General features: G+C 39.0%; 1 protein-coding gene across 1 annotated transcript; it reads left to right on the forward strand.

Moving 5' to 3' along the window:
• Positions 1–298: 298 nt before the first annotated feature.
• On the forward strand, positions 299–12,720 carry LOC101897888 (ras-responsive element-binding protein 1). Its single transcript, XM_005175175.4, has 3 exons — positions 299–1,608; positions 5,234–6,088; positions 6,184–12,720. Exons 2-3 carry the CDS (start codon positions 5,315–5,317, stop codon positions 11,236–11,238), a joined length of 5,829 nt encoding a protein of 1,942 aa, XP_005175232.2. The 5' UTR covers positions 299–1,608; positions 5,234–5,314; the 3' UTR covers positions 11,239–12,720.
• Positions 12,721–13,237: the final 517 nt, after the last annotated feature.

Below are 13,237 nucleotides of genomic sequence, written 5' to 3' on the forward strand. Positions count from 1 at the left end.
ATTATCTCTCAGATAATTTTTTCCCATCAAAATAGCACCTTTGCTAAGCCAACCAACCTACCAACACACACTCACCACATCTCATTTACCGTTTCTTGTAGTTGTGAGAGATGTTACAATTTACTCTCTTGTTTTGGGGTTTTCTCTTTTCTGTTATCATCTTTGGTGTTTTTGCTCTCGCCGCTGATGTACTCGTGTGTGTATGTGTGCTTGTGCGTGCATTTGTCGGCTAAATGGTGTTCGTTTGTTCGTGGCATGAGTGGTGTGGTTGGTTTGCTTGCTTGCTCTGTCACTCATTTGGTCGTGGAGAAGCACCAAAACACCCAATCATTTGAGACTGTCCTCTTCAGAGATAATTTTCTTGTTGTTGTTGCTCTTCATCTGTTCTGTGTTGAGGATGTGTGTGGGGATTGTGTGCAATCATTGTTGTTGCCGCTTAAGGTGATAAAGGTGCTGTGCTGCTTTTTTCCTGCTGCCTCTGCTGCTGCTGCGCCCATGGCAGAGGGATTAAATTCAAAGATTGTGTGTGCTGGAAAATATTTCTTTAAATACAACTCCATAACGTCAGACCAAACTCAGTCGAGTTTCATCTGCCAAACACTAAAGGATAACTCATTTAACGAACTCAGAACACTGCTGTTTCTAAAACAGCATTTGAAATAATTCTAGAATAACAATTACTTTTTTAAGATTAAGATAAACAAAAAAATATTATAAGTTACTCCCAAAACCAAAAAGAAAAAAAAATACTCTCCCAAAGAAAGAAAAAATTAAGAAACGGAAATTGAAATTGAAATTTCGGGAGCCAAGTAGCAGCAGCAACAGAAAAGAAACACCTTTTGAAACAACAACAACAAGACTTTTAGTACATCGTGTAACGGATACGTTGTTCAACAACTCATTTAAGTGCTGAGAGCAGATTTCAACTACCACAAACAAACATTACCACCATCCGCGCCGCAGCCCAAACCGTAAACCAAGTTCAGTTTGGATTTCGACAAGACCAATCATTAAGTGTGTGCTCGCGTACGGAGATACATCAAACGAACGGAAGAAAAATTATATCCGCAGCACCGTAACTCAAAAAGAAAAACGCTTCACACAAACTTAAAGAAAAGAAAATTATTAACTTACCAAGAGCATCATTTCCTTAAGAAAAAAAAGAAAAGTTAAAAGAAAGAGCTCAAGAAAAATTAAAAAAAAAATTGCTCACAACATTACATAAAAAAATTAACGAAATAAAATAATGGTGCAATAGTTATTAAGTGAAACAAATTACTAAACCAAAAAACAACAAGAAATATTGAATATTTGTGAAAAATCCAGCAAAAGAAAAAATATTTCAAAAGAAAAAAAAATTGAATTTATGGTGCATTGAAAATTCAAAACACTACCTCCACCAAATGTCGTAATTAAATTTAACAAATGTGTGAAAATATTATTTTCTAAAATTCAAAACAAACAAAAATTAGAAATAAATAAATAAACAATAATGTTGAAACAACAAACAGCAGGCAGCCGCAACAACCTGAATTTGGATTAAAAAATTAAAACCAAGTTATTTTTTTAAAACCAAAACTAACGGATTAATTCATTTAGAAAAAAAAGGTAGGCAAATGAATAAATTTTGTTGTCAATTTTTTTGGTTTTTTGTTTTTGTAATTCAGAGACTTTGAATTCTAGAGGCATTATTTTTATTCTAAATTAAAAATGCATCGAGTTTTTATATTTCTTTAAATTTTCATTTAGAAACCATTGCAATAGGGTTTGGGTTAAAATCATAGAATTTCAAAATTTTCTTGGTTATTTTTATTAGGCAAAGTAGGAGAGGATTTTCTGGGGATTTTTTAAACTCTGAAATCTTTTCCTATTGGCATACTAAAATTTAAATGAAATTTCAAAACCATTCCAAATTTAAATTACCTAGCATTTTAAACTAATTTTAATATTCAGATATAATAAAAAAAGAATATACAGTGGTCACCAACATCTTCCGCCCATCATCGAAATCAACACCAAAATCCAAATTCTACATTGAGTAGTTACTAATTTTTCGATATATTCGGGCCTTCACAAAAATAAAATTTCAGAATTTTGTTTCCTCAAACAAAATAAAAACAAAGTTCGGTCGGGCCGAACTTTTAATACCCTCTGCCATTTGGAAGGATCTTGAAAATTTTCAAAAAAAAATCCGGAAACTAACACTTAAATGAAAACTGTTATATGGAGACTATACGAAGACGTGGACCTGCTTACGAATTTTTTTGTCATAGACTTTAGTACCCATTACGAACTTCAAATACCAAATTTGAAACAATTCCGATGAATAATGTCGCTGTAATCATGAAAATACCGAATATCGGGAGGTACCGTTATATGGGGGCTATACGAAAACGTGGATCGACATGGCCCATTTACGAACTTAACCTGCCTACTGGTACATTATGCATCTATGCAAAATTTTAGCCTTCTATCTCAATTCGTTCGAAAGATAGCATGATTACAACTGAAAGGAAAACTCATTTGCGAAAACTCATTATAAAAAATTATATTTGGAAAATAAATTTCTTAAACAAATCGGCAAGAAGACAATTGGCCGATCCCACTCTGCTAGAGAAAGAAGCAAATTGCCTTCAAATCATCAACAATCTGAAAAACCGAAAATATTAAAACATCCAGAAAAGGACTGAATAGTGAATTTAGTTTTCGAAAACCCCAAAAATTAACGGTAACAAAATTATATCCTGATTACAAGAATCTGCAAAAAGAAAGAGTTCATCCCCCAAACTATACGCAGCATTAGGTTCATGTTTTCGAAAACTATATATTTTCAATCAACAAAAAAAATCGTTTGGATCTTGAATAGTTTTTTGTGCGGATAATTTTCATTTGCGTAAAATTCTGTCTTATTTTGGTCGATTTAATTTTATTTTTTAAAAATTGCTTTAATAGAAAAAAATGTTTTCAAGTAAATATTATTCCATGTTTTAGATGGATAATAATCTGAGCTATGGCAATACGAATAATTATGGTGACCAGTGTATTTTAAATAATCCCCGATGGCTAGGAAATCCCCTGAAGTCTTATGATTCTTATTTTTTTAATTTACCATTATGCAGAATTTAACTTAAAGACTAAAGAATTTAACTGAAAGACTAACATTTTTATGATAGATAATTCCAAATTCTCTTGGTATTCTCGATATATATTTGAAAATATAATTTTTTGACACATTTTAGTATCAAAATTTAGTACCAAAAGTTCTCGAAAAAAAAAATCTTAAAATTTTAAAAAATAATTGTTCTCTAATTCAGTTCAATATTTTGTTCAAATTGTGTTTAATTCTTTACAATTTGTTCAACCAATTCCCACCAAATTCTCTCTCACTCTCTCTCTCTCAGCATCACACAACATAATAAAAAACCTCTTCCAATCAGAAAACGGAAATGCCGACGGCAAGTCAAACAAGGCAATTAGAAACATAACGGTTTTTTTTTCAGATACAATACAAATAAAGCCAGATATAGATTTAAGATTTAAATCTCTTTTTCTATATATTTGATTCAATATTTTTCTAAATATTCTATATAATATTCGATTTTGTCGCCAAATAAAATATATGCTATTATTTTTTCTTCAAAAACTGAAATCAAAGAAGAGAGAAACTATGAACTAAGCAAAATAGATGAACGGTAAGAATTATATCGTTTTTTTTTTTTTTTTTTTTTTTTTTTTTTTTTTTTTTTTTTGTGGCAAAATGTAAAAGTAAAGAAACTTGAATGAAGCAACCGCATTAAGTTTTCATCGTTCCTTTTGCTGAATTGTTTCCTTGAACTCGTTCGCTGCGGATGTATATATATACAATTAGATCTCAATTTTCTCTATTTATTTTTTCATTGGCTTGCAAATATTTCTCTTTCTTTCTATACAGAAAACAAGAGAGCCCAAAAAGTGAGCACAATGAATAGTTGAATAGTAAAGGAGCAAGATTAAACAAAATATGAACCAAAACAAGTAGTACAGCTGGATATACAAGGTGGCGAAAAAAGTAAACTTTCGATGTTTTTCGAAAAAATGCACACATATATAAAATAGTATTGTTTTTAGTAAAAATTTATATTTCCTCCAAAGAATTTTTTTCATGAAATTGAATTCTATTAAGACTTTGTTGGTTTGATCAGGTCGTCCAGTTCGTGTTTGATATATCGCTATATATTCTTATCGGATTTCCAGTTTTTCATAAGACCAAAGTATCTGTATGTGTGTGTGCCTGCTCTTCCCTCTCAATATGATGAGTACCTCTCATTGTGATTCATGCGGAATCAAAATGTTATTGATAAACTGCCGAAAAAAAGAAACAAAAATCCCTTAGTAATGATTAATGACCAAAAAATAAATAGAGTAAATACAAAAAACAGCCATTTTGTTATAACAACGAAATAAATATAATTTTACAAATAAAGGCAAGGCATTTTCAAAGACAAAAATTTATCTGTGGTAAAACCCAAGCATAACGGATGTTTTCAAGAGGGTGGCGATTTCAAAAAAATATTTGTAATTTTTTTATTTATTTTAGTTTTTTTTTTTTTTTAATTTTATTTATTTATTTATTTATTTATTGTTTCTTTTTTTTAAGAATAAAATACTTCATGTGAAATTTTGCCTTATTCATTTTAAATCGAAAAAAATTAGGAACATTCCAAAATATTCCATTAAAATTGTAAGCAAGCGATTTGCAACATAAGGGTCTGTGATGCTGCTTTTTAGGTCTTCTTAAATATAATATTTTCATTCTAAAATCCAAGGCCTATACAAGGTCCGCCAAGAAGACAAAATATAATTAATTTCACTATAATTCCAAAAAAAAAAAATCAAAAATCTGAGCTACCGATATGCAAATTGAATATCTGTGATGGGCTTGCTGGCCTACCTTATATAGGCCATGGCCTTTAGTCTTTCAAATATCCCTTAATTTATACATGTATTTTTTCATTAATTTTTTTCTAATTTTTTATATATTTTTTTCAAAAAATTTAAAAACAAAAACTCAGAAAATCATTTTTTTTTTTTCAAAATTATTTTATATCCCACAAAATCTACTTCAACAACTACTTTGCCAAATCGAAAACTCTAGCCAAAATCACTCAAATCTTGTGGCAAACACAAAAACATCTTCGACATAAATTTCAAATCAAAAAATTAATTTTTTTCATTCGTTTTTTTTCATTTTCAGATTGACTTCAAATCTCAACAACGAAGATTTTTGAAAACTCAAAACCCATAACTCCCGAACGAACCCAAGCAACTAACCAACATGTTGGCCACATCGCAACACACCCCCACCACCAATTCCACAGCTGAAAGTTCCGCAACTCATCCAGCAGCCATTAAAATGGAAAGACGTGATTCGGCCACCTCGGAATCATCGTTGGAACATTTAGATTTGGGACGCACACCAAAGAAACTACAGACAGCCACCTCCACACCCCTGGTGGTGGCGGCGACGGCGGCCAGTGATAAGGTCAACTCAGAGGTCGCCTCAAATACCCAAAGATATTTGCAACATAAAATGCAAGATTCCGATGAGGCCAACGACTACGATGACGAAGAGTCGGCCGACGAGAAGCCACAACAGCGCCAGCACACAAGCCATCATCACAAGCGACGTTTGGCATCGCGCAACATTTTGGACAAGCGGACCAGTGTACACATTGAATACAATGCCGATAATCCGAATTCGCTGCGCAAAAAGTTTCGCTTCAATCTCAGCGCCATCGATCACAGCAACGAATCGGGTTTTGTGGATGCCAGCAATAGTCAGCTGCTGAACAACACCTCGGCGGCTGCGGTGGCGTCGGCTGGTAATGGCAATAAATCGAATAGCTCATCGGCAGCCTCGACACCGCCACACCAGCAAAGTACGGGTGGAAATTCCAGTGCTGATTCGGCACCCGGCGAGGACATGAAATATCTCTGTCCAATTTGTGAGGTAGTCTCTGCCAATGCTCATCAGTTCACCAATCACATACGTTGCCACAACTACACCTCGGGGAATACGGAGAATTTCACCTGTCGTATTTGCTCAAAGGTGAGTATTTGTTTTTCTGTTCTCCTTTTGCATCTCCAGCTCCAGTTTTTCAATTCGCCCTGAAATTTCTAATTTTGGTCTCTCCCCCATTTCAGGTACTCTCATCTGCCTCATCGTTGGATCGTCACGTTCTGGTGCACACCGGCGAACGACCATTCAACTGTAAATATTGTCATCTCACTTTTACCACAAATGGCAACATGCATCGCCACATGCGCACCCACAAACAGCATCAGCATACCCATCATCGGCGCAACTCGAATGGAACAAAGTTCAACTCCAAGACAACAACGAATGCCACAGCAAATGCCACAACTCCATTAGGCAATGGACAATTAAATGAAGGCGTTAAATTATCAACGCCTTCGGCAGCAGCAGCTGTAGCAGCAACAACAACAACACCGCATGATAATCACATTGAAACGTCAGCGATTAATGCCTCCGCCACCACCACCGCAACAACAACAACGACAGGTGCTAATGACAAGCGATTAAATGGTAACGCTGAAACTTCAGCCATGGAAAGTTATGAAAGTGATGGCGGCTGTTCAACAGACACATCCACGGGTCAACACCATCACAACAACAATAATAACAACGATTTGAAAATTAACAACAACAATTACAAACGTAAGCTAAGTAACGATAATGATGAACATGATCTCGAACAACAACAACAGCAGCAACGCCAACGGGAAATCCCACAAAACCCCGAAGAGTTGCTGAAACAACAACTCAAAGCTTTGGCCACCTCCCTCGCAACAAATGGTGAAAAAACATCCGCAACCACCACCAATAACAACAACAACAACGAATCTTTAATCTGCCCCATCTGCAATGAGGATGAATTTAGCAGTGTCACCGCCCTGGATCAACACATGGATGCCAAACATCCAGAAATACCAGCCAAATGTACCAACTGCGAGGTCATCTTCAGGACCCATCATCAGCTCAGCATGCATCCCTGCACAGCTGACATCAAGCCCGAGCGGCGAGAACATTTCAGTCCCAGACCACGTCATTCCCGGGACAATTCCCTTGACCACTGTGCCCGCGAAGGCGACGGCGACAACGACACACACGAGGATAACACCAACGAAGAGCAACAACATCGACGAGAGGAACTCTTCCGCCATCTGCAGCTAAGAAATATGATGGCTCAAGCTGCCAACTCCTCACCTTCATCCCATCACAACATCGAATTGACCGAGGATGACATTAAATCGGAACCCTCGGCTGGCCATGATTCCAAAGATTTGGCCGATATTCAATCGATTTTGAACATGACCTCGTCGTCGAACACCTCAAATTTCCTCAAGAACTTTGAACAATCGGTCAATACACCCTCCTCCCAATTCAGCTATGATCGTGACGAGGAAGAGGCCCAGGATGTATTCACCGCCGAGTTCCGTAAAATGAAATTGCGCGGCGAATTCCCCTGCAAACTGTGCACGGCAGTGTTTCCCAATCTGCGCGCCCTCAAGGGTCACAATCGCATCCACCTGAGCGAGGTGGGCCCAGCCGGTCCCTTCCGTTGCAACATGTGCCCCTATTCGATTTGTGACAAGGCCGCCTTGGTGCGTCACATGCGCACCCACAACGGCGATAGGCCCTATGAATGTGCCGTCTGCAATTATGCCTTCACCACCAAGGCCAACTGTGAACGGCACTTGCGCAATCGTCATGCCAAGACCACACGGGAAGATGTCAAACGTGCCATCATCTATCATCCCTCCGAGGATTCCAGCTGTGATGATCCCAACAAGAAGCAGCATCTATTCTCCTCGCCAGAAATCGATGACGACAGCGAATACTACAGTCATCAGCCCCATCCCAAGGATCGCTCGACGCCCGTTTCTCATCTCAAGGAAATGTTGACTCAAGGTGGTGGGGACCACAGCACCAATAAGCCCGTCAAAATTCAAGTGAAGAACCTCAACGAGCTGCTGGACAAATCTTCGGCTTCGTCTGGCTATGGCGATAGCTACAATGACAAACGTGCCGTGGACAATAACATTTCGTCCTCGTCATCATCAGCGGCTCCCATTGACATGAGCATGGATGTTTTGGATTTGAGCAAGAAACCCAACAATACACAAACGAACGCACAAAATCCACCCGAACCCAAGGTGGCCTTGGATGCCCCACTGCCTTTGCTGCAGAAGGACAACGCAATACCTACGGTATTGCCATCGGCTACAGCCACGGCGAAAACTGATGAAGCCAACAAGCCGGCCGATTTGTCGGCATTGGAAAAACAACAACAACAATTTCTAATGGGCCCCCAACCCTGGCTCAGTGATCCTGCCCAGTATCTGCAACAACTATACCGTATACAGTTACTCTTCCCCCAACTCAATCCATTCCTCATGCCCAATTCTCCTTTCATGCCGAATAATTTGGATTTCCAAAAATTGGCTCCCTTCTTCAGGACCATGTTGGGCGCCACAGGAGCTGCTGCTGCCGCCAACGCAACGCCATCTCTGGCCGATTTGGAAAAACTCATGAATCCAGCAGCATCGCTGCCGGCAATGCCACCAATGAGTCCGCTGATGTCGGAGAAATCCAATGGCCAGCCATTGGCTTCGTCCAAGCCAGCTGGTCTGCTCTCACCCAATCCCAGCCATCTGAACATTCCCCGGCATGTTGTCAATCCCTCGGCAATGGCCGGCTCCCAGCCGCCCCACTTGCCGCCCACCATGTTGTCCAATGGTCCCGTTAAAATGGTGCTCAAGAATGGTGTTTTTATGCCGAAACAGAAACAACGTCGTTATCGCACCGAACGTCCCTTTGCCTGTGAACATTGCTCGGCCCGCTTTACCCTGCGTTCGAACATGGAACGACACGTCAAGCAGCAACATCCTCAATACTATGCCCAGCGCCAACGTAGCGGCCATCATGTTATGCGTGGACGTGGTGCCAGCAGTGCAGCCAATATGAATGGCATTAGCCATTTGCAGGCCGCCGTGGCTGCCCAAGCGCACTTCGGCTCCAATGCCAGCGCCAATCATTCACCCATTTCCGATCAAGTCAAGTATGCCATATTGACACAGCAACTGAAGGCCCGCAAGGATCCTGATTTGTTGCAGCAGGCCTTGGTCCATGGCTCTAATAGTGTGGCCAACTCGAACATGTTTTTGGGAGGTCTTAACGCAAATGGCAACCCTGCCGGGTATCCCAATTACGGATCGTCGACTCAACATCCACATCTGAGTAGTCAAAATGGCACCCCAAATGGTTCAATGGAGGATGATGAGCCCAAACTCATTATCGATGAGGATGATGACGATGAGGATGCCGATGCTGATGATGTGGAGGAAATCCATGATGACCAAGATTTCGATTTTGACCACAGTGACATACAGTTGATGGATAAGGACCAAGGAGTGGATAATGATGATGATGATGGAGAAGACAATGGTGAAGGTGATGACGATGCTCGTGAGCACAATGATGCTGTGGAGGAACATAACTTGCCTACCACCGTGGAAGAAGTCAAGCTTAAAAATGAGACGAGCGAGGAACCCAAGGAGGCTGCCAAAAAAGTGGCTGAATCTATTTTGGAACAAGCTATCAAGGCTGGACCAAAACCCGCCACCGAAGTGGTACCACCAAACAGCACCCTGAAATCAATGATTGCTCAAGCGCCTGCTGTTGGCAAATCCCTCAAAGAAGTGGCCAGTTCGGCATTCAAAGATGAATCTCAGGACTTGGTACCGGTGGCCAAACTGGTGGACAATGCCACCAGCAATTCGGTGTCATTTAACAACTATTTCCGTCCCGGAGATGCTGCCAATCACATGGATCAGAGCGATGAAGAGGGCCTGGTGGCCTCGGGCAGTGCCAGTGAAAGCAACAATTCCGGAGCCGAAGATGCTGCCAGCGGTGTTCCCACCAAGAAGAAGTCAGCTTACAGCTTGGCGCCCAATCGTGTCTCGTGTCCCTATTGTCAGCGCATGTTCCCCTGGTCCAGCTCTCTGAGGCGACACATCCTTACCCACACCGGGCAGAAACCCTTCAAATGCTCACACTGCCCGCTTCTCTTCACCACCAAGAGTAACTGTGATCGTCACTTGCTGCGCAAGCATGGTAATGTGGAATCGGCTGTCTCCGTCTATGTACCCGACGAGGATGTCAACGAACCCATTCCCCTGCCCAAGTCTGTGGAAGAAATCGAGAGGCAACAAAGGGAACGTGAAGAGGAGGAAAAACGCCGTCTGGCCGAGGAGAAGGAGAGGGAACAAAAGGAAAAAGAGCTTCGCGAAAAAGAACAGCAATTGGAACATGAACGCCAACAACGCCAGGCTCTGCTCAAGCAGTTGGCGGCAATGCAGCACATCAATCAGTTTCAATTGAAAGCGGAAACCGCCTTGGGTGTTTCCTCCTCAGAGTTGCCATACAAATGCCATTTGTGTGAGAGTTCCTTTGCCGAGCGGGCCCAGTGTCTGGACCACATTAAGTGTTATCATTTGCAAGAATACGAACTGCTGGTGTCCAAGGGCGCCATTGACAATGATGCCGATGCGGCTGCTCAAATCCAGTCAAACGAAGAAGAGGAACGCCAGCGAGCCAACGAAGATGCCACCAAGGGTGGCAAGTATCCGGACTACAGCAATCGCAAAGTGATTTGTGCCTTTTGTTTGCGCCGCTTTTGGTCCACCGAAGACCTGCGCCGTCACATGCGTACCCATTCCGGCGAACGGCCGTTTCAGTGTGAAATTTGCCTGCGCAAGTTTACGCTGAAGCATAGCATGTTGCGTCACATGAAGAAGCACAACGGTGGCCTGAACATGAACGGTTCGGCCCATGGTATGGATGGTCTGAATAATGGCAACAGCTGTTCCGACTATTCGGATGATGAGCAGGGTGGCGGACCGGTGGGACCACCGGCCATGACAAATGCCAATCTTAATGCATTGTTTATGGGTTCCAAGATCCAGGAGTTGTTGAGCAAGACCTGTGAATGGGGCAATGGTGGTGCCGGTTCAGTGCTGCGAGAACGTAAGCAAAATCTGGCCGATGATAATGGCATGCATCAGCCACAGTCAGATTTGATTGGCAATCTGTTGGGCATCAGTGACCAGGGTATTTTGAATAAGTTGATGTCATCGCCGGATGAGGCAGCCAAGCTGTTGGGAGTTGAAAAATAAATGGAGAATGTAGGCACAGCGAACCCTGGCTGTGTGGGGATTATATTTCTGTGACTCGCTCTCTCTCTCCCTGTAATGTTCTCTAGTCATGTGTGACAACAACAAGTTCTCTTTTGCGGATTTTGATGTGCTACATTCCCTCTCTCTCTCTCTCACTCTCTCGTCTCCATGCTCTTTGGAATTTGAACTGAGTTCAGTTAAACCTGACAAGAGTGGGTGGACATCCTTTGAAAAACAAAACTCTCTCTCTCTTTCTGCCTTCGTTAAACTTTAAATTAAAGTTTTTATTGTATTTTTTTAATTAGATTTTCTCACAAAACAAAAACAACAACAACAAAACGACAAGACATAACAACAACAAAAACCAAAGCTTACTCTTATAAAATATTTTTTTTCTTAGATTTTAAAAAATATTTTTTTTAATTTTAGCTAATAAGGTTTAGTCATAGTTTAGGTTTAATAATTAATTTAAATAGTAATAATTTTTTTTAGTCATAAAAACAACAACAAAAACATAATTCATATAAGAAGACGTTGTGAACAAAACAATATGTTGATATATCAAAACAATGAAAATCGGTGCAACCGCTTTAATAGGATATAGTCTCAAATATTTAGAACAGAACAAGAAACGAAGACTTCAAGAAGATACGAAACTTTCCTAAACTTCTATCCAGCATTCCTAGATAAAAAAAACAACTCAAACTGAAGACTACGAAGTACTTAAACAAAAGAAAACTCTATGCCTTTGAAAACCTAACCTAACATTTTTCGCTTTGACAAAAAAGCTCCTCCCTCTCTCTATTTTTACGAACTCTCCCTGTTCTTAGATTTTAGATTAGTTAAGTTCTAGTTTGTAGACATGTTGTACATTTTTCAAATTGGAGGCCTTCTGGAACCGCTATGTGGCTTATTACATTTATAGACAAAACAACCAAAACAAAACAAAAAATACATAGAAATATGAAGATACTGAAGTAGACTTATTTAAATAGACAACCTATGGTACTCTTAATTATATACACATAAATATATATACATAGAAATTTACAACAACACACATTCAATATTGGTAGTGCAAAAGAACAACAACATAACACTTATTTTAAAAAACAAAAAAAAATATTAAAAATTATACAACATTTTTTTATGGGGAAGGACCACAACCAAGGCCAACATGGCAATCCATTAACGGCATCTTTGGCCTAACCCTCCTTTTGTAGAAACCTCCTTTTCTTTCATTCCTCTTTTTTCGAAAACTTGTACTTATTGTAATTTATATTAAATATTTTTCCAAATTTGTTACATATTTTTCAAATAAGTTTTTTTCAATTTCTTTTTTTTTGGGAAATTTTTTTATTGAATTTGTTTTAATTTTTTTTTACAAACAACAAAACAAAAAACACCAATAATTATACAGCAATAACCAAAGCATTTTTTGAGTGTATGTAGTAGTTTTTAAATTGCAACAACAACAAAACACATATTTATATAAAGAAAAACAAAAAATATATTTGAATTATTACACCTAATTATATATGGAGAAAAAAACAACAACACTACTGTTGTACTATTTAAAAACAAAAATTGTAATTGTATTTGAAATAAAAAACAAACATTTAAATACTTGTATACAAATTACAACAACTACAACAATATTAATAAATTAATATTTAATAAACAAAAAATATTTAAAAAAAAATTTACATTCTTTTCCTTTTTTAACGGGGATGGAAATTCGGGATACAGGATGAGATGAAACAAGTAAAAAAACCTAAGTTCGGCTGGGACGAAATTGAAAAAATTCAAAAAAAAAAAAAAAATCCGAAAACTACCACTACGAAGAGGTGGACCTGTATACGGAATGTTTTGTTATAGGTTATAGTGTCCATTGCGAACTTCAAATACGAAATTTGTTACAATTACGGTGAATAATGTCGCAAAAATCGGGAGGTACCGAAGACGTGGACCTGCGCAGACAATTTTCTGCCTTAGGCTG

Source organism: Musca domestica, unplaced genomic scaffold (assembly GCF_030504385.1).
Source record: "Musca domestica strain aabys unplaced genomic scaffold, Musca_domestica.polishedcontigs.V.1.1 22, whole genome shotgun sequence".
NCBI classification, from domain to species: Eukaryota; Metazoa; Arthropoda; class Insecta; order Diptera; family Muscidae; genus Musca; species Musca domestica.